We start from the raw sequence: 27918 nt of genomic DNA on the forward strand, positions 1-27918 counted from the left end.
AATTTTACTGTTAAAGTAAAGAAGTACAAGGTCATCTCATGTAGATCTTGTAGACTTGGGGCTAAAGAATTAAGCTTATGGACTTGATAGCATTATTGCAGGCATAGGAATATTCACCTAAAGGCATATTATCAATGCCTTTTCCTGCAAAGCACAGGAAATGTTTTTAAAGCTCGTTTGTGTAGTTATCAATTATCAATCTGGAAAAAAATCTCCAGAAATAAAAGACAGAGATGGGAGAACTTCATATTGAAATAGAAAATACGTTAATTCGTGCCAATAGGTGCTTTGCATTGCTCTGGCCCATTTTACTGGACTCATTCTCAGGGATGCACTACTCTCACGCTCCCTGCTGTCAGGTAAGGTCCAAGTGTATTCAGTTCCAACCACCTGGGTAAGGTTTTTATTACACCACATGCTTTCTAAACATGTATTCCTTTACACTGCTAGGGAAAACTCAAGCCTGAGGCTTTGCTATGACTAAATTTGAAGAGCTAAGAAGATGAGTAAAACCAGTTCTCTGTCTAATTTCCCCCTACAGAGGAGCAAGCTTCCCTTTGCAGGGAAAGCCCTTTCCCTTTCCTTTGCCTTCATGGCTACTTTGCAAGCCTGGATGCAGGCGCAGGGTCACGGGCAGCCTGACTGATGGCTACTAAGGATGTCAGATGCACATGTGTGTGAACATTTCTAACTCCCTTTGAGGCCCAAATTTTTTTCTAGGAGTGCAGGGAACAAGGTTTGGGTCTTTGAAATTAGCACCTGCAGTGGTGGGCAAATAAAAGGCACCTGTACTCCACTGGCCATATCACAACTCCCTGTTTGTTTAGTATGGGCCTTTGCTGGAACAAGGACATTAGCAGCTGATTTAAAGGGATTAAGGTTTCATCTGCAGTGATAAAGTGAAAAACTGCAGAAAAGCCTTTCTAGGCTTAGGACTCTGTGTTTGTGAACCTGTATCCATGGTTGCTTTCTCAGCTTGTTCACATTTTTGGTCTGTTTTCTGAGCACTGACTTGTGGTAGGTGTGTTTCTACTCACAGGTTTGATTTAGGGGCAGAAACTGGAATAATAAATGTGTGATCGAGCAGTTGCTTGTACGTTTATAAGTGAAAAGAATTTATTCAGCTAATAAAGGTCAGCTTGTTTTCTCTGTGCAGCCTGGTCCAGTGGAAGGTATCCCTGTCCATGGCAGGGGATTGGAACTAGATGATCTTTAAGGTCCTTTCCAACTCAAACTGTTCTGTGATTCTATGATTATATCAAGGCGCATTTTTTTCAGATCGAGTCAGACCTCCTTTTGCTGCACCACTGTTTTGCAAGGTATCTTAAACAGTGTCTGGCCTCTTCAATTTTTTTTTAACCTTCTGGAAAGAAAGCATCCCCAGCTGCTGAGTTGAATCTCCTTCATTTTTAAGCCTCTCAACATTATTACTGTCCTCTAAAACTGCTCACCCATTGCTATGTCTAGGTGCCATGCTTTTCGTGTGCACCTCCTGCTTAAGCATTTGCACCCAGCATAGTGTGTGCAAAAAACAAACACAAAGAAAAAGGTCTTTCCTAAAAAAATATGAATGTATCTCCGAGAGATTGGTCTGAAATCGTGTTCAGGCTCCCAGTAAGGCTTTTACTTCGGGGAGAATTCAAGCTCTCGCTCGCCTTCCGGCGAGGACCAGGCAAATTTCTCTCTGGCTCTTCCAAGAAGGAGAGCCCCCCCTCCCCTGCCAGGGCTCTCCTTTGTTCGGGGCCGGGCCGCGGGGCGGAGAGGCGGGACCCGGTGCGCGCCCGGCGGGGCCGAGCCAGGGCGGGCGGAGCCGCCCCCGCGCCGCGCTGCGCCCGCTCGGCCCCTCGCTTACCGTCGGGCCGGGCGGCATGTGGCGGGGGCTGCCGGTGCTGGCCCTGGCCGGGCTCATGGTGCTGGGCCGGGCGCCGGCGGGCCGGGGGGCGGCCTGCGAGCCGGTGCGCATCCCGCTGTGCAAGCCGCTGCCCTGGAACATGACCAAGATGCCGAACCACCTGCACCACAGCACGCAGGCCAACGCCGTGCTGGCCATGGAGCAGTTCGAGGGGCTGCTGGGCACCAACTGCAGCCCCGACCTTCTGTTCTTCCTGTGCGCCATGTACGCGCCCATCTGCACCATCGACTTCCAGCACGAGCCCATCAAGCCCTGCAAGTCCGTCTGCGAGCGCGCCCGCGCCGGCTGCGAGCCCGTCCTGGTCCGCTACAGCTACGCCTGGCCCGACAGCCTGGCCTGCGACGAGCTGCCGGTCTACGACCGCGGGGTCTGCATCTCTCCCGAGGCCATCGTCACCGCCGAGGGCGCGGGTGAGTGCGCGGGGACCGGCACCGGCGCGGGGACAATGGGCGGCGGGCGGGGAGGGCAGCCCGGGAGCCCTGCCTCCCCTCCGACTGCTCTCGGAGTCTCTCTGCTTTGCCCTCCGCTCTTTTGCTGTCTTTTCTCTGCCTTTAGCAGCCGCATCGCTGCTGGGAAAGTTTTGCTGTCGGGCACAGAGTGTGTGTGACAAGTGACAGCCCCGCCACCGAGTGTGGGAGCTACGGCCCTCGTTCCGCATGAACGGGAGACGTTTCCGTACCGCTCTTCGGGGATCCGTCGGCTGCGCTTGCTGGCAGAGGATGAAGAACCACCCGAGTGAAGGGCAGCCCCCAGGCTGCCGGCTCCCCCTCTCCCCCCGGCTCCTCTGTGCTCGTCTTCAGCCGCTCTCTCCCAAAGCGGGTTGCTCCCTTCTCACACAAGGGCACCACTCCACAGATTTTTGGGAAAGATCAGTGCCCAGAGGAGCCCCGGGCAGGAGCTGGGGGGCCGGGGTCTCCCCAGCCACTTCCATGCCAGTGGTGGCACATGCACAGCCGGAGGGGAGAAAACACGCTCATCTCAGTGGTTAGCACCGAAGGTGCAGTTACAGCACAGATTCCCCAGCAGGTCCCTGGGCTCTAGAACTGTAGCCAGGTGAGGAGTGCAGCTAAGTGCAGCCTTCCGTTGTGTTTTGTTCCCAACATCCCCGAAGCCAGCAAAACGCTGCGTCCTGCACCCGAGCCCTGATGCTGCTGTGTGACCACTGTGGCCTCAGAGGGGCTGCTGGAGGTGCTCAGCTTTATCTCTGCATCCTATTTCACCGACTGAGCTCAGTGTGATCCCACAGGATGGCTGGTGCTGGGTGTCTGGCTGCCATCCAGCACCACTGTCCGAGGCAGGAGCATCTCTGCACGGTCAGGTGAGGACTGCTGACTGCTCAGACCATGCTACAGACCTGCTGTGGCTCAGGGATCCTGCTCTTGTCACAGCTGCCTTTGGGCTGGAGGAGTTGGCAGGACACCCCTCCAATGTGGGGAGCTGAGCAGCACAGAGATACTGAATACAAGGAGCTATTGAACAGGAAATTAAGGCAAGCTGGTGGGTGGTTATCACGAGTGAGCTCTGACCTTTTACAAAGTGACTACAGTTCCTGTGTATTTTCAGGAAAGCATTTGCTGCTGGTGGGACCAGGCTACCATTTTCTTTGATGCAAAGTTTCAGTGCTGGTGGCTCTGCCAGACCTCTCCATTAGAGGTGGGAGAGCAGACCAGAGGGGTCAGAGCAGACCAGCACCCATGCACCTCAGCAGCTTGTTGTGCTGCTACCTGTCTCCTTCAGTGCCCACAGCTGCAGTGCTGGATTTTGGGAGCTCATTGACCGGCAGTGGATCTCACCTCTCTGTCCTCCCCCAGCAGTGGCCTGGGAATGAAAGGGGGATTTTTCATGCTGTGCTCGGCACAGTATTTTACTGTGCTTCTGTCCCAGTACTAAATGCTTTATGTATCCCACTGCCAGTAATGCCAAACGCTGTAATTCATGTTTTCTTCTCCTAACAAAATATCACGCTTCAGTTTCCTGGCCGTGCTCCCCAGCTCAGCCTTCCCAGGTAAGCTGCTCTCTCTGTCTCCATTTATTTGCAGGCCAGACAAACCCTAATCCATCTCTGACTCTATTCTCTTACTCTCTGCACCTCTGGAAACCGCCATACCCTCATATCTTCAGTCATTACTGCTATTTCTAACTTCTAGCTGCTTCCCTCTTGCTTTTTCCTACTTTTTTTCCCCAGCCCATTAACGTAACCATCTATTTTTGCCATCAGCTGCTGCTCTCTGAGTGCTGCAGTCCTCCTGGGGTAATTTTGGGGAGATGTGGTTTTGAACACCAAGCACCTTTCTCTGCAGCATTGAGGTGCTTTCAAAACCACCTTAAAAATGGCTCCAGCATGAGCAAGGTTTGGCAGGTCTGCAGCGATCTGAAAGCAATCACATTCAAATCTGGAGGGAGGAAGCTTGGCTGAAATCGCCCCCGAGTTACCTATTTCTGAGGACCTCAGCGGTACAATAACCTCTTTGAGGGATTCCAGGGCCAGATCCATGAAAACTCTCTTTCAGTGAATGAGAACCTGATGACATTCTCATTTCTGGGCTGAATATTTTGAACTGATGCATTATGCACCAGACTGAAAGAATCCTTCTTGAGGGAATAAAACTGTTCTTTTAGAAAGCAGAGGGAAGGATTCCTGTTCTAGGAAGAGGTAAGGTGAACACTTTCAAATCCAATTCTCCAAATAAAGGATTGCAGCTCAGTAGAAGACACAAATAACCAACTGCCTGATGAGTAGTGTGCAGAATCCCTGCTCTTATTTGCTTTCATTTATCTCCTAAGCATTCTAGCCCCTTCTGCTGTCTTTAAACTACACCTAATAGAGTGGGCAGAAGTAGAATCCATTGCTTTGTGGCTTTCTGTTGTAGAAGGGGCTTTTTTTGTATTCTTCAAAAGTGAAATCCTGTTTTTGATTTCATTCTTTTGCTGCCTGTAACAGGGTTCTACTGTTTCCTTTCCTCTTGAGGTTTCTGCATTGTTGCTGGTGAACATTAGAACATTTTTCTTGTCCCTTCCATAAGGAAGCCTTAAGGATGATATAGTCAGTGTTTGCCCTTGTCAGAGCGGGGACTGGGTTCACAAGCCCAGTTCCCATCAGTTATATTCCCTGCATCCCAGTAGCCTGTGACTGTTGCAAAGTATGGAGGAACTGAGGTTGGTAAAATCTGTGATAAATCTCAGTAAGAAGTTCACTTTCAGCTGCTGAGGCACAGTCCACCACAGACATCTTCTGGGACCTGGCTCCATTTGAGTCCAGGTGTGAGGAAGATCCAGACACTTCCTGTCACAGCACCAAGGGGCTGCTGATGTGGTGAAGGGGGAAGCAGCTGCTGCTTTGTCTGTGATGGAGAAAGGTGACAACAGTGCTGTGTTTTGGGCTCAGTTAGAGGGATAGCTGTGCACACCCCCTGAGCTTGTGCTGGTCTCCAAAACCTGAGTGGGAGTGTGGGTTGGGAAGTCTTAAGTTCCTCAAGTTACAGAGACTGACCTAAAACATGTGGGCAGTGTGGGTTTCTTGATTTTTCATTTGTTTTGGGAAACATCTGGGTTCCTTTACAGTCAGAAAGCAGAGGGATGCTGCAGGCATGGTGTGGATGTTCTGGAGGTGAGTGGGATGCTGAATAATTTGGCTTTTTGTGGAGGATCCCACAAATCTTCATCCAGGATGGAGGATGAAAGAGCCTCCTGATGATACATTAACACTCTAGGTGTAATGCATGCTAAGGTCTGAAGTGTCCTATGGCATTTATCCCACATCCCTGTCCTGGGCTTTTTGGAGGTGAAAGTGGTTCTGTGTGCAGACATCAGTACAAGCCGTGTTACATCTCTGGGAGGTCCTGTTCATTTGCTCCAGTCTTTATGTGCATATGCTTATTCTTCCTCCAGTCTATCAGATTATCTCCTTCCCTCATTCCGGGCCCTGTCAAATTTCCTTAGCTCCGTGAAGAGCTGCTAAGAGAGAAAATTGTCTCAAATCTAGAATTTCAGAGGCAGGACCTTGTCTTTAGTTTTGCAGGTAATAAGTGGCCAGTGTTGGCATGGGGATGCTGACCAAAAAAGCATCTTTGACATGTGGCTGCTACTGCCTAGCAGAGTGTTTATGTCTCAAGTGAAATGTTTATTCCTGTTTTGAAGAGGGAACTAGCAACGAAACCAGAGCAGTGTGATGGGAACTGTGCATATTGGAAGTCAGATCTGTCAGGCAGGTTGTCTCACCATATCTTACTTAGATAAGAGCATGGCTTGAAGGCATGTTGGCCTGTTAATAAGATGTTGGAGAAAAGGGAAGCCACATCACGAGGTATCAGCCATGTGTAGTTAACACCCAAACTATCATGAGGTGTCTAAGGAGAACTTTGAATTTTTTTTGAAAAACCACTTAAAGAAAATGATAGATTATTCACATGATGGACACGTATTTCCTTAAATCATATGTGAGCCCATGATTTCTCCATGTTGCCCAAGTCTCCATGTCTGTCTGAATGAGTTTTTAGTAACCCAGTATGTTAATTTGGCATTGCAGGCTTAAAAAGCAAGTGAACAAGCCACTTCTCATGCTTGTTTCTTATGTGTTATTAACTGAATTTCCAAAACAGTGGTTTCCAAGCTCCGGATCAAATTTGTTCTGACTTTTTGCCTAGCTCTACTTAGAGCAGTTGATGTGCATCACAGGCTGGGGGAGTGTTACAGACTGTGCTGAGGACAAGCAGTCTTGCCCAGGTTATAAAATTGGGATTTGTTTAAGTCTTTGTCTGAAACTTGGGAGCAGCCTCATCTCTCAGTTAAATAACAAATTATTACAAGCTTCAAGCCTGAAACGGGACAGGAGAAGAAAATAAGAGAATTTAAGTCTTAGTAATGAAGATACCACTAGTGGTGTTAGGCTCACTACAGTTCAGCTGCCTTTGTAGGCTGAGTCCCCTGGATTTTACAGTCTAAGCATTTAGTCAATACCTGGGCCATTAAATGCCACCAAAACCTGGTGGGGTTTGTTATGAGGAATAAAATGTTATGGGGATCAGCCGTGTTGCTGGCTGCTCTGCAACTTGGAGTTTGAGTTCTTTGTATTAAATGTTAACTAGAATAAATTTTCCTATCACTTGGCTTTTCCATGCATGTTTTTGCAACCCACTTAGCAAAGATCCTGTCTGTATTAATAGCTGAAGTGAATGACAATGAATTCATGCACTGTGGAAGGGTTTCTCAATTAATGGGGCTCACAGATATCCCAATCTGCAGAAGGTACCCCAGCAGCAGCCACAGACTATGGTTTAGTTCTTTGGAGGACAGTGCCTGGAGTGGCTTCAGTAATAGCTGGGTCATATTCTTTAATCATAATGACAATCAGGTTTGTGTTATTTTTTGCCTTCCTCTGCCTTTTAACGTTTTTATTTATTTAAACAATGGTGTAGGAAAGATGTTTGCTCAGAACTAGGTATCACCTAGTTGTTTCCCTTTTCCAAACCTCTCACCCAAATCTGTGGTTGCAGGCACTGGTATTTTGTACACTTACTGTGTAAGTGGCTTTTATTTAGCTCTCCCTGTTAGTGTTTTGGTTTGGTTTTTTTTTTTTTTTTTTAATATAGAATCTCTCTGAAAAGCAATTAATCAGGATGGTGTTTTGGAAAAAAAAACAGTTTGGATTTGTCCCCTGCTCCTAAACAAAATTTAATAGCAAACTTTTGGATTGGACCTCTGGATAGTATTCCCCTCTCTGGCAATCCAGCTAACCATCACTGACAGGTATTTATTTCGGAAAGATTGCTTTGCATAGACAGAACTTGGCAGAGGGTTTGCCCATGAAGAGAAGTGGAACAATAGGAAGTCAGTTTTTTGGGGTTTTTTAAATAGCTTTTTCCCCCTCCCTCTGTCTATGTGGCAGCTGAAGGTCTCAGCAGTGCACATCTCCTGGTGGAGAGAGGCCTCTGTCCCTGAGGCTGCTGGGGACAGGGGCTGGATTTCAGAGGGGCTGGGTGGGTGCTCACACACACCTGAGACCTGACAAAAGCTGGTGGCAGGCCTGGGCTGGACCCTCTTCCAATCTCCTGTCTGGTTGGTAAGCAGGGACCAGACTGTATGAGGTTAACTGGGGAAAGGGTCAGAGAAATGAGAAGGGTTTCCAGAGAGGTGTCATTGAGTAGCAGAGGTCTCCAGTCCCCTCCATGAGCCCATGCTCCTGTCCATCTGTAGAAACCAATCATCCCTGAATAGGCATGAGTGCATTGGAAAGGATAAGCATCAAGGCAGGGTCAACTTGCCTCTCCCAAGCCCTCCCAAGTCCAGAAATGAGCTATGAACTGATGTATGAGTACCTGTTCACCCCTGCTTTGCTCACCCATGGCTGTGACACCAGGCTGCCCTGCTGCCTTTGTGCAGGCACACAAACAGGGGGCACTTCCACTCACGGGTGCTCTGCGCACGGTGTCTGAACTCCTCTGGCTGCACACACAGCTCATTCATTGGGACTTGCTGGTTTGGGGTGGGACAGGTGAGCTGGCAGTGCAGAGTTAGGAGATGCCTCGAGGCTGTGGTGTGCTGTAATTTGGTTAAAAATAAGTTGTGTACCTAAGAGTGTGTGGGGACATCTGGCAAAGCAGGTCAGTTCGGTGCTTGTTCGCATGTTTATACTGCCCATACCAAGTGCTCACTGGTCCTCCTTGTGTTGGTGTGAGCTCCAAGGACAGTTCCTCAGCCAATACCTGTGGGTGTCATACTCCACATGGGCCAGGGAAGGCTGTGAACCCTTTACTGAGCTCTGGTTTATTTTGAGGTGTAATTTCAATGTAGATTGGTTTGCTCAAGCACCACGAAGTCATTCCTGCTTGGATCCATTCTTGGTTTATGTAGGGACGGTGCACTTCAGGGCTTCTTTTTCCTTCTGTGGATGTGAAATGATGAGCATTTAATGTGATACTTCTCTTGTCTTCTCCGTGATGAAGATTTTTTCTGTCCCCAGTAACAATTTTGATGGAATGGGGAATGTGCTTTGAAGCTATGAACAAACTATCCCTGAAATATCTGTTTTGGTAGGAATTTCAGCTTGCTGGGCTGAAAAACCTGAGGAGTTGGCTTGGTCGTATGCAGATAGCCTTTGAGAAAACCTGAGAAGGTGGCCAAGGCAGCTGGGTGAGAGGGGCAGTGAATCTGGAGAGCTTTCCTGCAGGGGTTTTGGGTGCCCAGGGTGGGGAAACATCTGAGGCCAGCCCTAGGTACACAGAGTCCTGTATGGCCACCTCTCTGTGGCTGGTGGCTGGAGGGTTCTGCAGATGTGCTGTCTGTACTTGGAGCAGATGGGAGGACTGTCAGGCCATAGACCTCTCTCTATGCTTTTAGCACATCAGAAGGAAATGTAGACTTAAAGCTACAGCTAGGCCAAATGAAGAAGACAACAGATAATTGGCCCAGGAGGGGAAGAATGAGCAGTGTGGTTGTCCTTTTATTTACCATTTGCAAGAGGGAAGCCATTTCAATTCCTCTTTCATCACATCCTGGAATACCAGACTGCATTTGATGCAATATAAAATGCATCCTTAGTGCATTGAGAATAACTCAGGTGAATAATCAAAATCAAACATGTAAGTAAGAATCAGCTTGGCTAGGTGGACTTGTTGCAAGGCAGCATGGTGAAGATTCAGAGGTTCTGTGCAAGTACCTGATTGCAAAGATCAGATTGGCTCCATGAAAATGTTGTTTTTTTCTCTATAAACGAAGATCCTGTGGTAGTTTGGAACTTTCTTTGCAAGAAAATGGATCTGATGTTTTATTAGCAACAGGATATTGAATATAAAAGAGCATCTATTCAGTCTTCCTTTGCTATTTTCTATACCCTTTGCTCTTTATGTTGGTTAGAATAAATATTCCTGAAGTCTCAAATTTTTTTCAAGTTAATTATTATGTGAGTGAATTAGTTGTTTTTCAGCTTTACTCTTGCCTTGACTGTGATTTAGCTGCATCCTCATTTATGTAAATGAAGTTTCATGTTACTATGAGTAGTATAAGTATTCACTAAATTTTCTTTTTTTTTTAAAACAAGGATGGCAAAATTAGAAGGTTAGCAAAGTAATATTATTTTTCCTGTAAACAGGTATTACCGAATTTGTGATAATATAAATATATATAAAAATATATACACCTGGCCCTTATAATTTAATCCACACATCTGAAGTCATCATGGGTACTGAGTATCAGGAGTGTCCTGGGCTATCTTACAGACAAATGCTTACAGCTCAGGCTGCAAGAGAGAAGCTTTTGTTACATTTGTTCTGCATTGCAAAGGCAGGAATGTTGCCTCCATGATTATGTTAGAATCTAAGAAAGTTGATTGTAGGATACCGGATTGCAGAATTGGAAGAGTAGCATAAATGAATAGATGTACAAAATGACAGAAGGGTTTTTCTTTGAAAGCTCATTTGTTTTTCCATTTTGTGTGCCATTCTAATGAAGTGTCCTGCCTCTCTCCCAGTTCTTGTTCCTCTTACGTTATTTTGTCCTTAGCTCATTCAAGGTTATATGCATTAACACACTTGTTTTTCATGATTAAATGTTTGTATAAACCCATTAAATTGTGTGATTTATTAAATAGGTTTGAAATGATGCATTTTACTAATGTGGGACACAGTCCACTTATGAACGTGGCTGAAAGCAGTTCTTTGGGCATAGTGCCTTTTTAAACTTCTGTTCCTTATCTGTCCTTCAGAGTAATCAGTGTGTTTTTAAACTGAGGGGAAGGTCTGAAACATTTATTTTGGCATTTGCTTCAGCAGTATGATTGATTATGGTTGGTTGATTTGATTTCCTCAGTAACCAAAAAAATCCCCAAAAGTAATTTCTCCTTCATCATCTAATTAAATGCAAACACTACACATGTTTTCTGTAGGTGATCAAAATTCATGGCATAAATGTCAACCCTTGTCTGAAACCTGCCAGTCTGTAGCAATGGAAATGGGATATTTAGTCTGCTTCAGCATTTAGCACGATATGCTGGATTCAGGTGAAATTTGGGCAAGACATTGTGTCAGCTTTACTGGACTGACCTCTAGAATATTGCAAACTGTTTATTAGTAAAGTTATTAAGTTTCCACATACTAAATATTAGATTAAGAGAAAACATTGTCATGTATGTGTAGTGAAATAATCCAATATTAAAAATACTAACATTTCTTTACATATTTTACAAATCCATAACAGATTTCCCTATGGATTCTAATAACGGCAACTGTAGAGGTGCTGGCATTGGTAAGTACATTTTAATGAAATTGTATAATAAGCTGTAGACTTTCAAATCCTTTAAATATTTAATTAAGAGGGGTTCTAATTGATAAATACTTAAATACTTAGTCTTGACTGAGAATACTGTAGATTTTGCTTTTGCATTCCATGGGCTGGTGGGATTTGGGGGCTGGTCAGCCTCAAAATGTCCATCAAAGCAGGAGGGTTGTGCTGATTTTATTAAAAGTCTTGTCTTGAACAGAGAGAGTAATCACTAAATTGATTTTTCCCTGGGCAAAACCAGTGAAGATAATGGTTCATTTTGACCTTAAAGTTTTCAAATTAAATTCAGTACTCTTTGTAGATAATGGCAATGCTCCCGTTAGCCTGAGGAGGTTGAGGGTGGGACCTTCTGAGGCTGGTTTTATTCCAGTAAGTCCCCTGTTGCTTTTTATTGCTGTTTTGGTTTTGCTGGAAGTGAATAAAACCCCTTGAGCATTACCACTACTTGCCAGTGCAAAGAAGCAAAGCCCAGGATGGTGGCTAATAATTACAGGAATGTGAATCTTCTGCTCAAGCAAGCCAATAACTGTAGATTTCCTTGAATTTTATTATTATTCCATCCAAAGTTCTCCTCTTAGATTTTTGTCAAGAAATTGAGACTTGGAAGCCCTAGCATTGACCTCCCTGTCTTTCCTTCTGCGGAGGTGCTGATGAGCTTCAGTGTGCACTGATGTTCACTTCAACAGCATAAACACCTAAAAGGTGTTGAACCTGACATTAGATACCTATAGATATCATTTCAGCATCAAGCTCTGTGACCACATTGCAAAAAGGTGTTAGTAATGCCCGGTTGATAATACAGTTTAAAATTTTAATCAGTAGGTGCCAATGTGAAAGCAGCTATGTTTGTGCAAAATGTTCTTTAAATCACAGTGTACACCCTCTAGAAGCCCAGGTACAGTTAAAAAAACTCATAAAAGCAAGCCCTTTAATAGGCTTTGCTTTAAATTGTCTTGAGCATGGGACCATGTCTGGAGGACTGGCTAAAGATATTTGTTACTAGTGTTAGTATCATCATGGTTTGAAGCCATTTTCACTTGTGTGGCATTGAGAAAGTGGGGATTTCTTGCACTATGTGGACTGTACAAAGAGCAAACAAGCTTCACTTTGAGCATGAAAGCAAAGCTGTGTGCTGTCACTGTCACCTTAAATCAAAACTATGAGGCATATCTTTACTGCTGCCTGTCCATTGGCATGTGATTCCAGTGAGTGACCCTGCAGTGGAAGAGGAAAGTTTCAGTCATGTTGTTCCTGTTGTGATGCTTTTTGATGGCTGAAAGCAAAACCAGACCTAAAAAAAAATCCCATCTAGCAAATAGGGTAAGGATGCCCAGAAAAATTGCTGATGCAATATCTGCTTTTACTGTACATACCTGATTTGTGGTTCAATCTGGTGCTGCATCTGTCTGAACTGACAAACACAGTTGGACCACCTAAAAGGGCACGTCTCAAAATGGCTTCATTTATGTGTTCAGTAAAGTAAATTTGTAGTTCTGCCATTGTAAATAGAGACTTTTTGTTTGTTTGTTTGTTTTGCAAGTAGCAAACTGATGTATTTTTTTTAAAAAATCCCATTCTCAGCTTTGTGGTTTCTGCAATCTTATTGCTTGTGCTGCTGTGCATGGTCACAGGGAGCAGTACTCATGGGTTATCCTATTTGAGACACTTTTTTCCCCTGTCAGTGTCTGCTGGCAAAACCTTCCCTCTGAGTCTGCATGGGGGTTTTTTTTGGGAGACCTTTTTTACCTCTCTTGGCAGTGAAGTGCATTGTTTTCTGCTTCATCACATGCTCCTCACATCTCTTAGAAAATTTCCTAGAGTGTTTATTTTTTATCCTTTCTTTATCTGGGATGTGTTTGCCAGGTTTGAATGCCTGTACAGGTCAGGATTACAGCCAGGTTTTCCATCATACACACACATAGATTTAAGATGACACAGATGTTTCTTGGTAGCAATCCATGGGGAAAACCATTCTCTCCATGTCTTTTGGCATTTACAGAGTGAAGTTTTCAAAGACAGAGACTTTGAGCAGTTTGTAGTCCTGTATTTACTTGAAAAGAAGATTTAATGGCTAGCTGTGATCTCAGCCAAAGCCAGTGGGAGCCTCTGCTGTCTGTGTCTGTGCTTGGGACATGCCATTGTTGTGGTCTCAGAGCTCTTCTGGTAATTCTGGCAGCTTCTGAAGAGGCTCTCAGGTAGGAGGGGATTTTCCCTCAGCATCAGGTCATGCAGCACATTTTTATAGCCACCTTTTATGGGTATTTCCACTCCGTAGGGGAAGGTCAACATTTGCCTTCCTTGGAAAATCACTGTACCAGGGACTGGGAGAGAGGAATTGTTTCTGGCTCTGACTTTGTAACTGACCTTGGCAAATGACTTTTGTGTTAGTTTCTGTATCTCTAAGTAGAGATTAGGAATAAGGCAGCAATTTGTACAGTTCTTTTAAATGTAAATTTAAAAAGCATGAGGGTGACTTGGAGGTTCTTCAAGAAGAACATGGGCATGTCAATAATTTAGAAATAGAACTAGACTAACAAAATGCATTCTAAAATTCATAAAGTAAGCCAGTACTGCCTTAAAACTGAAGAAAATATGAGACTGTGTTCTTGTCTTGCAATTTAGTCTGTTTTATTTTTACCTGGGACACAGTGCAAAGTTCTGTAGAGCAGGAGAACATTACAGTGTGCCACTTGTTGGACCTGTGTGCTGAGGTGCCTGTGTGAGTGTGGGTCATGGGAGCACATCTTTTATTCTCTGTTCCAAGGCAGCTGTAATTTGGCCTACAGTATCCATGAGCTCACAAAGGCAGAAGGGAAGCCAAAAATCACTTCCCTTCTCTGCTTTTGTTATTTTAACACAAACACATAGAAAAGTTCAAGTCTGTAGGGCTCTATATATAGATTCCTGAGGATGTGTTTGAAATTCAAGGAAATAATACGCTTTTCTCTTGAAATGTTTTCCTCTTTCCTTTATTTTTTTGTATTTTCAACTACAAAAATTCTTCCAATGGAAAATAATGATTCCATCGATTTTAATTTTTTTTAACATGAAGAAGTCTTATATAATCAAATAAAAGTTCTTTTTTGGGCTCTTCATGTTGGATTTAACTAAATCACTAGCTTATATGCATTGATACTTAGAATGATGGTGCACAGAAATAAACTGCATTAAATCTACTTCCATTTATGCCAAATCAAGTGTCAAAATAGATGCACATGTCATACTGGAATCTGCTGTTTGAAATTACTCCCCCAAACCCCACTTAGACACTAGTGCAAAATAAAAAGTAAATATTTGCAGTGGAACAACCAGCCCTGAAATACCAGTGGTGTTAATGAACACCACTGTGGGTCTGGAGCCTTCAGCATTAGCATTCCCTGGGCACCAATGAAAATGTTTTTACCTCTCTTAGAGTTCCCAGCTGTCTGGCATCTGCACCTTTGGAAATGCTGCTCTGACAGTGCTCATTTGTGTTGTTTTTTTTGAAGGCTATCCTTTTGGCCACAAGGGCTAAGAATTTCTCTCTTTTCATAAAACTTTGGCTTCTGGGTCATAATAAAATCGTGTAAAATTTACACCATTCCTAGTGGTGGATTGGATGGACTTTTCAGCAACCTGATCCAGTTGAAGATGTCCCTGCTTGTTTGCAAGGGGGTTGGACTAGGTGGCCTTTAAAGGTCCCTTCCAATGGCAATTATTCTGTGAATTCATTCTATGAATGCCTGCTAGCCAGAATGTCCCAGTTTGCTAAACTGACCTGAAGTACATAATATTCCAAAAAACGTTCAGTCATGCACTGCCACAGTGTTTTCTTTCTGTCCTGTGTTATGGTCTGTGTGATAAAAGGAACAGAAAGGAGGGCATTCCTTAAGCCTAGCGCAGAAGAGGGAGCAGCATTGCAAGGATGGAATTACAGCACCTGCGAGCTCAGGACTGAACCCCGAGCTGGCTTAAAATGATGATTTTGTCATTTCAGACTCAAAGTCTGTGTGTCTTTGTTGTTGTGCTGTGGTTTGGTTATGTTCTTTTTTTTTTTTAATTTCAGTATGTCAGGTTTTTCTCCTAAAAACATTTAAGGTCTCATGGACAGTTCCACATCTCCCAGCAGAACAGGCCAGGAATGCCCTGTGGTTTTTAGTATTTCACTGTAATAAGCAAGTCAGTTCAGTGAAAGTTTTGTTAGGTGTTTTTGGATTTAACCCTTTTCTGACTTACAGATGGGGTAACTGAGAGGTGTTCTGAAAACTTCTATTCCATTTTCAGTCTCATGAGAAGGGTGAGACAGTACAGGTGTTATAATTCACACCATCACGATCAGAAGCCAGCTGTTTCCTAATTGCAAAACACTCTAAGTGTTTCTTGGCTTAACAAGATTTAACAGATCAAATTAAAACAGACAATAGATCATAGTTAGATGACTTATTTAAAACATCAAGTTTTACACCTTAGCTGAAAAAGCTTTACAAAATAAATTTATATGCATTAATTATTATAATTATAATGTTAATATTAGTACTTTGGGTACTTCACTGTACACAGCAATCAGCGAACAAATGTATTGGATTTATTTTCTATGAATCCAACTCCCACACTGCGTGAGCTCCAGTTTTTGGGAATATTGCCACTGAATACATGTTTTTTTTTCTTTCTAAACAAAGCTTTCTGTTTCTGTAGACCACTGCAAGTGCAAGCCTGTGAAAGCTACCCAGAAGACCTACCTACGCAACAACTACAACTATGGTGAGAGCAGCTGCACAGCCAGCTCCCAGCTCTTCTAGGGCTGCAGGGAGGGGGAACTTCTCATTAAAAAAGCCTAAAAAGTTCACTGTTACTGCTGGTAACCCAATATTAACTTATTTTAGGAGGAAGGTGTAGCCTGAAACGTTTCCAAATTAGAAGGATGGAGGGGATTAGCTTGATGTGTTAGTACAAGGGTGTCTTTGTTATTTCAGTTTTAGTGCAGGCATTTGGGGTTTGTGTACTTCTCTGGTGTGAACAGTGATGCAACAAAAATGGCACTGTGGGCTGCTGTGCCTGAGCTGCCTCTGTGATTTCCACGGTACTCAGCTTTTGCAGAAGGGGATGTTTGTAGCAGCTTTCATGCCCACCAGTTCTCCATGAGATCTAGCAGGTTCTTTTCCTTCTGGTGTATCAAAGCCAGCAGTGAGCATCTTGCCAGCTGTGTTATGCTGTCTGTAACACCTGTAAAAATGCACATGTCCTGCTTTTCAGGCATGTCACAGCTCCAGGCTCGTGTTTTTCTTCATACTGCTTGTTTCAAGCAAATTAGGCCAATGAAGCCACTGAATACATATCACAGGAATTTCCTTATTGCAAAAACCAGGCCTTTTTAAGCAGTTAAGCATTTATCAGTTACAAACTTAAAGTATCAGTATCAGTTGTATCAGTTACAAACTTAAAGTTAAAACTTTATGAGTTTTAAACCATAACAAACATAATCCAACCAACCACCATGCACCACAATCTGAACCCATCATGGTTATATAACTTCTTATTCCACCCCTAATTCAGCTGAGTCACTTTCCCACAGTCCTCTTCTACTTAGCCAAAGTAGCAGGCCTGAGCCATGATTTTACAAAGGTAACAAGGCCCTTATTTTATAAAGCTTTATCAATATGCAAGACTTCCTTTTGTCCCATTGATCAGGTGAAGAGCCTTAGGTTCAGCCAACTTTAAGGCTTTATTCAAGTGGTAGCAGTTGTATAATATTTATTAGGATTGCACATTTGTAAAGCCAGAGTCAGATAATCTTCTTTTAAAAATAGTTTGCTGTTAAAAGCTAAAAAATTACAACTGTATTCAATCACCTTTTTTTTTTTTTTTTTTGTCAGTAGTCAGTTTGATGTTGTTTTGGTGGATTTGTTTATAAAAAAAAACTGGAGTGACTATTCTCTGGTCAGAAGCTGCATATGGCAGAGTCATTGAGCATGCTCCTGTCCATTTTCTCAAGCTTTTGAAATGAAATAGGTTTCAAAAGGCATTTGAAATATCTCCAAACTAAAACACTATTTCATTTTAAGATCTCAAAAGGTTTTGAGAAAGGGAATCACTTAGGGTAAGTTGTGCATACTAGATGCACAAGTTAGTGTTTGTTGGCAGCTGTATTTAATGTGCCTGCAATACATGCTGTTAATGGCTGTTATGGGCAATGCATGTGAAGTGAGGAAATGTGTAAGCCCATGCTTTTCTTTCTTCTAGATTACCTTTTTCACATAGGAGACATTTGGAATTTGGGGTATCTCCTATTTATAGTGTGGAAAGGGACTCTTTGAATGATGTGGCATGCTCTAGAGCATGACCTCTGGGTTGGCTTTGCATTTGTATGTGGTATCAGTTCAGTGGTCGCCCTGAGAGAATGAGCAGCTTTGCCTTTGAAAGGCAACCTTTCCTCCTGTGCAACTTGAGGCAAAAAGGAAGGCCCAGAGAGGAAACAATTAGAGAGGTCATTGGGTCAAGATCAGGAGCATTTGGAGTTCAGAAAGAGCAGAGCAGATTAGTGCTGGGTCACTGGAGAGAATAAGAAAAGTAAGGGCCTGTCATCCAGCAGAAGCAGTGATATGAGAAGTTTTAATGCACATTCCCTTTTTGTGTGAGGTTCAGAGTGATAAAGTTTGCTCATCTGTACTGCAGGTAATCAGAGAGGGAACAGTCACAGCTCAAGGGAGAGCATACAAGAAATAGATTTAATATATTTAACATGGAAAGGGTGAAGAAGAAAGGAAGGAAGGAAGTCAGAGCCCAACTTAAACAGGACATAAATCCAACTGGTACATAAATCCTGCTCCTGACCATTTATAGATGAGCTACCTGGACCTCCTTGGTGGAGGGTGAAGTAGTGAAGGTAAGAGATGGAGGTGGAATCATTGCAGGAGTTCAGCTAAGCTTCTGATGAAGGACCATGCAAAAGACTAATCCCAGAGGTCACCAAGAACAGCTTGGGAGTGACCTGCATTATCTGCTGCTTCTAACAATGCTCTTTGTGGCTTTTCCCCAGTCATTCGGGCTAAAGTGAAGGAGGTGAAGACGAAATGCCACGATGTCACTGCCGTAGTGGAAGTAAAGGAGATCCTGAAATCATCCCTGGTGAACATTCCGAAGGACACTGTAAACCTCCACACGAATTCTGGCTGCCTGTGTCCACCCCTCAGTGCCAATGAGGAATACATCATTATGGGCTACGAGGACGAGGAGCGCTCCAGGTAACTCCTCCTGTGCTGTCCTCCACTGTTCTCCTGTCGTAAAGCTGAAAGTCAGAGCCAAAAGGAGGGAGAAGTTGCTGTAGCTCTCCTTCATGGTATTCAGGGAAGGCAAGGCTCTCTGCAGGCACAGAGATCTTGGTTTTGTGTGTGTTGGGTTGTATAGCCTCTTGATGGAGTTGTCTCTGTTGTGTAGGTTACTCTTGGTGGAAGGCTCCATAGCTGAGAAGTGGAAGGAACGTCTTGGTAAAAAAATAAAGGTAAGAAAATACCTCACCAGAAGTCAAATGTTGGGGGTGCCATAAAACATCTACCTGTCTTTTCAAAATAAGGGAAGAAAATTCGTATGCTGCCTCCAGTTAATTAATACCACGTATCAAAAACTAACTTGGTGTTTTATTTGCTTTATTACCTAGAGCTGCATGCTGAGTAAATTAAAGGGATACATTGAATTACCCCAAAGTATCCCAGTGTAGTAACAGTCAAAAGCTCTGTCTCAAAAAAAGCAAATAGTAGGAGTCCTTTAACTCTGTGGGCAAGCTGTGCATTCCACAACACATGCCTGCTTAGCTGGGGCTGTGATATGAATTTAATAAAACCAAAGAGACCAGGGGCTTTACAAATGTTTTTCAGACTAAGTCATGGGCAGGGACACCTTCCACTAGACCAGATTGCACCAAGCTCCATCCAACCTGGCCTTGGACACTTTCAGGGATGGGGCAGCCACAGCTTCTCTGGGCAGCCTGTGCCAGGGCCTTCCCACCCTCACAGCCAAGAATTTCTTCCCTATATTTTATCTAATCTAATCTGATCTGATCTAATCTAATATGTCATTTTAAAGCCATTAGCCCTTGCCCTGTCATTACATGCTCTTGTAGAAAGTCCTTCTCCATCTCTCCATCTCTCCATCTCTCCTGTAGCCCCTTTAGGTATTGAAAGGTACTCTAAGATCTCTCTGAACCCTTCTCCAAGCTGAGCAACCCCAACTCTCCATATGAAAAGATAGTCTGTTTGTTCCTTAACTTTTTTTAATGCCTTCCAGGTTGTGGAAGGATAACCTTTTTATGTTTTGATGCCCTGCAAAGTATATCAGTGGTTTTGACATTGTTTTGAGTGTCACTTTACACAGAATATTCTTATTTTGACACAATTTCTCAGCCATACATTTGCTATAATGGTTTTGCCTGTGCAAACCAGTCTTCTCTTCCACTCAGCACTTTCTTCATCAGTGTGAGGGTCACTGGCAGGAAAATACTTTTGTGTTTATAAAAGCAAGATTTTCTGTGCACATTTCTCACATCAGTGGAGATTACAGGAGTGAAAAGATACAGGGATCTTATTTCAAGTTGTTGTTTGATTTGGCAGAACCCTGGGAAATCCAGTGTCACAGAGAAAATACCACTGCTGGGGGCTGACTTCTGCTCAGTTTCAGCTCTTGGGTGGTAACATCATTTGTTGGAATTTTTTGGGGGAACGCATTTTCTCGCTTCCTTCCTTATTGTCTGTACCCTGCTGCCTCTGCCCTCACACCCAGGCTGGGGGTGTTGAGGACCCTGCCACATCACCACTTCTCATCATCATCTCCCTTTCCAAGAACATCAACAGTTGTGCAAACTATATTTATTAGGTCTTTCTTTTTTTACTGTGATTTCTATTAACTGCAAAAATAAAAACAAATAATATTTTTTTTAATTAACAAAAAGCCCTTAACTGTTTTTTTTCATCCTGCTTCCCCCCAAAACCACATGAGTGGCTTCATTTAAATTTTATTATTTCAAAGGAGAGTGTGTTGTGCTGAAGCCTTGGATCAGACCCTTCATTCACAGAGGCTACAGGAATGCCAGGAAACAGTTTCCCTGTTTAAATGGGAACTTTTAAATGTTTAACATTTAAATGGGGACTTTTCCCAATAGGGTCTCATTGCACCCTTGAGCCCAGTGCAGGGTGACACGGTGGAAACAGCAATAGCAGCTTTTGCTGCTGTTTGTGAACACATTTTCTGTGAGGAACACGTGAACAGGTGGATCTGTAACCTCTCTGGTAATTCCTGTAACCTCTTTGGAGTCACTGTGATATTTTATGAAAATCCTTTCACTGGGATTTTCTTCTGAGAAGCCTCAGGGGAGAAATGTAACCAATAACTATCTGATGGCTGTGGAATGTGCTCTGGAGATGGTTTACCAACAGGTGCATCTTTGAGTGGTCTCATGTGAATTCTTTTTACTTAAAGACCAATCCTAGTCCAGCTGTGTTGGGACTCTGGTTTGTCACCAGATTTTGTTATTCATTCTTCTTCTGTTCTTGTCTAGCCTTCTGATGTATCCTTTCTCTCTGTTCTTTTGGTATAGTTTTACTATAGCATTTTTAATATAATATAATATAATAAATCAGCCTTCTGAAACATGGAGTCACGATTCTCATCTCTTCCCTCGTCCTGGGACCTGCAAATACCACACTCTGGTAATTCCTGTAACCTCTGTGGTTATTTCTGTAACCTCTCTGGTAATTCCTGTAAACTCTCTGCTTATTTCTGTATTCTGTGGTAATTTGTGTAGCCTCTCTGGTAATTTCTGTAGCTTCTCTGGTAATTTGTATAACTGCTCTGGTGATTTCTGTAACCTCTCTGTTAGTTCTTGTAACCTCTCTGGTCATTTCTTTGCCTCTCTGGTTATTTCTGTAACCTCTCTGGTCATTTCTTTGCCTCTCTGGTTATTTCTGTAACCTCTCTGGTAGTTTCTGTAACCTCTCTGGTAGTTTCTGTAACCTCTCTGGTAGTTTCTGTAACCTCTCTGGTAATTTCTGTATCCTCTCTGGTAATTTCTGTAACCTCTCTGGTAATTTCTTTGCCTCTCTGGTAATTTCTGTAACCTCTCTGGTAATTTCTGTAACCTCTCTGGTAATTTCTGTAACCTCTCTGGTAATTTCTGTAACCTCTCTGGTTATTTCTTTGCCTCTCTGGTTATTTCTTTGCCTCTCTGGTAATTTCTGTATCCTCTCTGGTAATTTCTGTAACCTCTCTGGTTATTTCTGTGCCTCTCTGGTAATTTCTTTGCCTCTCTGGTAATTTCTGTGACTCTGGTAATTTCTGTAACCTCTCTGGTAATTTCTGTAACCTCTCTGGTAATTTCTTTGCCTCTCTGGTTATTTCTGTATCCTCTCTGGTAATTTCTGTAACCTCTCTGGTTATTTCTGTGCCTCTCTGGTAATTTCTTTGCCTCTCTGGTAATTTCTGTGACTCTGGTAATTTCTGTAACCTCTCTGGTAATTTCTGTAACCTCTCTGGTAATTTCTTTGCCTCTCTGGTAATTTCTGTAACCTCTCTGGTGACTCCTGTGCCTCTCTGGTGACTGCTGTGCCTTTGCCCGCAGCGCTGGGATCAGAAGCTGCGGCACCTGGGCAAGGCGCGGGCCGAGCCCGGCCCCAGCGCGGCGGCTCCGAGGCCCGGCAGTGGCAGCAGTGCCCGGCAGGCTCGCGGCTCGGCGTGACACCGATGGATGCTGCCACGCACCTGGTGACATGCAGGGGACTGTCTGCCAAGACTTCGTTGTTGGAGCGGCAAAGGAGAAATTGCACTATTGCACGTTATATTCTATTGTTTACTACAAAGTAATGTTTTAGCTTTTATTAGGTTTTATTCTCCCTCTTTGTTTTCCACCTTTTTCTTTTTGGATATGTGCAAGTTCTGGAAATGTATTTTTTTTTTTTTCTGTTGCTAAGAACTGTAGAAAACTGCCCTTATGAGATGAAGAAAGACAAGGACGTGCTCAATTTACCTTTTTACCTCCTGAATCTTCTTTGGGAGAAAATTCTGATGCAAGCAGGAATGAAATCTGGCAACAACCATTGCTTAAAGTCGTGACTCACACTGGCTTTCCCTGTTCACTCTTTCTTGGTCACTGTTTGCTGAAACTTGCTTTCTTTTGGGTAGGTTGTTATCTGGGTTTAAGTATATAATTTTTTTATTCTGAAATCTAATTCTGAAATACATAATTATTTTTTTTCTGAAAGAAATGTCTGAATCAGTACAGCTTTATTAAGTTTTCTTACAGATAAACCACTTGCAGAAGGCAGAATCTAAATATTTCCTGCAACATGTACACATGGTACCTGGGTTTTCCAGTGCTTTGGACCTTAAAGGAAAGATTATCTAGTTCTGTAACCATAATTTATAACTAAATTTATGCTTCTTCTCTTATAATGGCAGTTTTTTCCCCTTTTCTCAGCTGAGTTATAGGAGTAGACAGTCTCACCAGGCCTGCTTCTCAGCACAGGTCTGCAGTTTAGCCTTTTGATTTTGTGGTGTTATTCTTAAATCCGTGCCTACATAAACAAGTGTTCAATGCTCAGTAACATATGTCCAATAAAAGAATTGTAGTTGCCAACACAAACCTTACCTGACTTCTGAACCAACATCATATTCCTAATACTACTCTTGAAAATGTAAAAACCCAAAAAAAACACCCTTAATTTTTGTGCTTTAATAGAATTCTTTGCAGATGGTGCCAACATATTGGAAATTATCTTTGCTCTTCCTCTCTCCCATGCTTAAAAGAAATTAAAATGGGGTACATCAAAGAGCTATCCTCTTTGTCATAGTCTGCAGAGGGGAACCAGCTCTACTTAAAAAGAGCAAATGACTGTTGTGTTCTAGCTGTCAGTACTGTCTTTAGTACACTAGGGCTTTCTTTCATAAGAAAATAGTGTTGAGTTTTTGGGTGGTTTGAAAATACAATGATGATGAGTAGGACAGAAGTATGTGGGAATATTATAATAATGCTGTTTAAAGATTTCAGGTAATAACTAGCAGTCTTGGGACAGGTTTTCCATTGGGCTAGATACCAAGAAAGTTGAAAAATAACAACATCCTGCAACGCTCAAATGTTTATTTATAATTAAAAATAAAGGGATCATTTAGGGGAAAGGTTGGTTCTGAAAGCTGGCAGAAGGATATTAATCCTCTAGGTATTAAATCCTCAGTATTTTCTCAGAATTACACAGATCACAGAATTATTTAGGTTGGAAGAGACCTCCAGGATCATCAAGTCCAAGCTTTGGTTGATCTCCATCATGTCAACTACACCAGAGCACTAAGTGCCATGGCCAGTCTTTTGAAGACCTGCAGGGATGGTGACTTTAACAAGCATTTCTGCTGAGTTGGTAAATAACAGAACCACTTGTTAAGTTGTGAATAGCTCGTTAAATAATGTTAAAAACCTCATTCTTTACCCCAAAGCACCCACTGAGGTCCCGTAGATGAGTGCTGGAATCACAGGGTCAGCAGTCACCATTCACCACACGCATTCTGCTAGGAAAAGAATTGTGAAATCATAAAACCCTGTTAGAGATGTAGAAAATCCCCAGACAGCTGGGAGTTTACCCTTTGCTAGCCACCACTTCTGAAGGTGGCCTGTCCCATACCATTTCTCTGTAATTAACAACCACCTTTATTTAATCCAGTTGCAACTCACTACTGACATTAGTTGCATTAAAAATTGCCAGAGCAGAGCGCAGTGCTGCACTTTGAAACCTCAGTAAGAGAAAAATGAGCAGCATTTGTAACAGTCACACACGTCATGATGTTACAGTGAAAATATTTCCCTAACTGGAAGCCACCAGATTGCTGTTTTTCCAGAGGAATTAAGCATTCTTCATTAGCACATGAAAAATGAGGGTGGCATGATGGGCTCCTTGGAAGAGGCAAGAGGCATTTTTCACAATCCCTTAATTAACTGAGGAGCCTTTTACAAACTCTGGCACTGCTTTTACCCCATCACAGTGATTTCAGTGGCTGAACCTCTGCAGCATCACCCAGACTCACTTGTGCTGGTACAAATGACACCCAGGGACCAATGAGATACAGGTGGTACAATATCAATTATTTCAATAATTGAGCACTATCTCTCACACATGTGTTTTGTGGCCTGGAGCACTCTGAAATGCTGTTACTCTAAAGCTGCACTTACTGCTTTACCACGTCTGTGAGGGATAGACTACTCCACTGGTGTCTTAAAGTGACTTTATTTAAATTATAGTCTTATTAATTTGACGTAGCTGTACATTATTTTCTTGCTTCTTCCCCAGGAAATCATTTTCTGCCCTTTTTGTGCCCATTTTTGATGTGATCCTCCATTAAACTGTCAAAAATGCATTACATAGCACATTCTTCTGTAGAAGCACACGGCCCTCAGCACAGTGTTTTCAGAGATATCCACTTGGGATGTGACTTTGCCTCACTTTGTAATGTTTTTTGTTCCTCCAGTTTTATTAACTTATATAAACACAAAATCAAGTATGTTCTAAAAGTTTGGTTTGTGCAAAGCCATGTTGCTCAGCTGCAAAGGGAGTGGAGTGAGGACTGCAATGTTTGCCTGATGGAAGAGCCCCCAGGACCCGTCACACAGGTACAGCAAGGGAGGGAAAAAACCCCAAAGCAGACAGGTTTCAGAACTTTACAGTTTCTGCAGGGCTGCATGCCAGGCTGAGCTGTGTCCAGCACTGCCTCTGCTCCCAGTGCCCTCAAAGTGGCCACTTTATGCCAGTGTGGCTGAGCTGGTCCAGGCTCTCCTCCCTCCTGGTTCCCAGGTTCTCCTCCATCCTGTGCCCAGGCTCTCCTCCATCCTAACCCCTGGGGTTTCCTCCCTCCTGCTCCCAGCCCTCTGGCCCGTGTGGAGAGTGGGAAGAACTCTTCTCCACAACACCTGGGCACAGCACAAGGTGACAGAGCCCTGAATGCAGCCCCTCAGCCCACACCACGCACACTTCAGCTCCTGCTGCCATCCCGCTCACCTGCTGCCTGCAAGGCACTGCAGGAGCTGCTGTGGAGCTGCAGGTGCACTTTCAAAGAGGTTGCTGAGTTAGAAGAATAAAAATTAAGCAGTAACATAGCTGTTCCCATCACTGTGATGCATTTTGGAGATTGTGGCTTGGTGCTTCCATTCTCATCCACACCGTTGCCTGGTTCCTGTGGTTTACAGACATGCTACAGCTCTGCCTGTGGTGGTCACAGTAAGTACAGCAAGGTGAGCACCATCACTGAATCTGCAAATCCTATGAAGCATGTTATCAATCCTATTTAATTATTGGGCTGTGGATTTTTTTTTCTTTCTTTGTTTAAGTACTCAGTGAATATCAGTTAATGTGAGAAGGAAAATCTGCAAGATTTTCACAAAAAGCCAAGAAAACCAAACTTTGGAGTTGATCATGTTTACTAGTCCCCTGTCTTCACTCTCAAAGCCTTTGGAAAAGAGCAAGGTTTGTTATTTTACACCTTGCCTAGTTAGGTCTCTGTTTGAGATTCCCTGTGTCAGGAAAATTAATCCATGATGTCAGAGGTTTATGTCCAAGAAGGAGACAGAGGAGTCCTGTAACTTTATTTGAACAAAGGGAGAGGCCATGGGGCATTTTCCAAGGGGGTCTCTTGAATTGCTGGAGGATGAAGCCTCCTTCTTATCCCAATTTCCTGGCCACATTTCCCTCTCTCTCTCCCCATCGGCTAAGGTACTTGAGAGGTACAGACTTTGCAAATCACCTAATGCAGACCTGCCTTTTCTTTGTATCTCTGTTCTTTTTCTCTTAAGTCCGGGAGTTAAGCACAGTCTGAGTCAATTAGTGGAATTCCTCTGGAATTTATTGTCCCTCCCATTACTGCTTTCACCTATCAGTGTCTGGCTTTATCTACCAGCAGGCCCGCAGTTGGTTTGTAAAGACACATCCCTCTCATTCCTTTCACCTGCACATCCCATGTGGTGTGAAAATGTGGTGCTTTTTTAATCTTCCCGAAGCTGGGTGGAGCTTTGCCTTACATTCCCAAGCCCTGCACTCAGACTGGGTCAGTGGATGCCAACAGGTAGTGTTTTATTCAATGAATTTGTAGAAGTCCTGCTTGCCATCCAGCATCTACTTCATTCCTCTCTTAGAGTAAGATACTCCTACTTCATCTTTCAATCCCAATAGCTAAAGCCAGAGTTAAAAATAATGCTGTGTGAGGATGAAGAAAAGGAAAGGTGTACAGTCTGGGAGCAAACCCACCTCTGTCACTGCAGAGAGAGCAGCAGCTGACCTGAAGTGCCACCAGGGACAAGAGGCAGCTGTTTCTCTCATATCCTGTGCTGCTCAGTGCAATGCTGGTAAGTGATTCTGCAGTCTGTGCAGGGCTCTGCCCTCCCTGGAGCCTAGCTCTGTCACTTGTTTCAGGGAAAAAAATCCCTTGAATTGCTTTAGAGCCCTGGCTGCACTGAGGCTTCTATTGTGGGCTCTGATGGAGTGTCCCTTTTAAACGAATTTCCATATGCTGGAAGGAAGGCTGATTTCACTCTGCTTCCCAAGATCTTATTGAACACTCTAGCTTTTAATCTTGCCTTTTCACCTGCAGTGAAACTATTTGAGGGTTATGATCAGTCCGTTACTTTCGTAAAAAAAGTTGTAGCTGTGAAAAAAGTGCTCTGAAGTCATTCAGAGCATTTCCCTGTTTCATTTCAGAACTGGTTTGTTTGGAGGCAGCACCAAAATCCTATAAAAAGAGAGCAAACAGGAACAGCGTGTGATAGCCAGCCTGTCACTGGTGTACAATGTGGTTATTTTACAGGGTGATGCACATAATGCACATGTGACCAGGTATCATGGGATGTATAGAAGGGTTGATTAAAACCGTGCCTTTCCCATATCTGGGTTACATTGATCCTGAGAGAAAATATGCAGCTTAAAATCTCTGTGAATGATTAGCTTGACAAGTTGCTTCTGTGGTGCAGCTCAGCAGATGAGGAGGCAGGAGGAATAAACACCAAAGTTGCTTATTCACAAGACATGTCCTTCATTTCTGGCAGGGGTTCACTCATGGCTTTAATAAATCTGCTCTGGACATGTTAGCAGTGGCATGAAAATAACAGAGCTTGATTTCAGCCTGGGAATTATTATTTTTGAGTATATTTCCTGCCATTGAAGCCAATAATTATCAGAGTCTATAGGGTGAGAACAACATGCACATTTTGAGAAGAGCCAGTGAGAAGAGCACAGTTCAGTTAATCATGATTGTAGGACTAAACTGGAATCAGAGTTTTCTTTTTTGTGATAGTACAGTTGCCCTTTCCTTAGTGTAAACAGCAGAGCCTTATGCACAAGATGCATTCCTGAATGGTTGCTGTGCCACAGAATTAGGGAGGGAGACACCAAAACACATCATGGCCAGAAAACTGCTTCAGTGTCACTGACAGCACCAGTAGCACAGAGGTCAGCTGCAAAAGTCCTTGGGCTTGACCCTCTTTGTGAAAATGTTCTTGTTCTCTGTGTTTAGGGAAGAGAAGGGGGAAAATACATAGCTTTTTTCCCTGTAGGGTTGTTGGGTGAGATGCATTTGGCTGCCCCTCTGACTTGCCACGCAGGGAATTGCAGTTCCCTGTCGTGAGCACTGGGTTATTTAGTGCCTGGTTCTTCCCTTGCTTTTCCTCTGGAAAGCTACTGCCCGTGTTCCAAACCTGGAGCTGCCTCACTCAAAGCCTTCCTGGACATTTGCTACGCCTC

The 27918-nt window shown here is 43.5% G+C and overlaps 1 protein-coding gene across 1 annotated transcript; it reads left to right on the forward strand.

Annotated features, from left to right (window-relative positions):
- The first annotated feature begins 1770 nt into the window (after nucleotides 1-1770).
- Nucleotides 1771-24628, forward strand: FRZB (frizzled related protein). Its single transcript, XM_038141896.1, has 6 exons — nucleotides 1771-2322; nucleotides 11102-11149; nucleotides 15860-15925; nucleotides 18201-18405; nucleotides 18599-18662; nucleotides 21771-24628. Exons 1-6 carry the CDS (start codon nucleotides 1869-1871, stop codon nucleotides 21885-21887), a joined length of 954 nt encoding a protein of 317 aa, XP_037997824.1. The 5' UTR covers nucleotides 1771-1868; the 3' UTR covers nucleotides 21888-24628.
- The last annotated feature ends 3290 nt before the right edge of the window (nucleotides 24629-27918 follow it).

This window comes from Motacilla alba, chromosome 7 (assembly GCF_015832195.1).
Source record: "Motacilla alba alba isolate MOTALB_02 chromosome 7, Motacilla_alba_V1.0_pri, whole genome shotgun sequence".
NCBI lineage: Eukaryota > Metazoa > Chordata > Aves > Passeriformes > Motacillidae > Motacilla > Motacilla alba.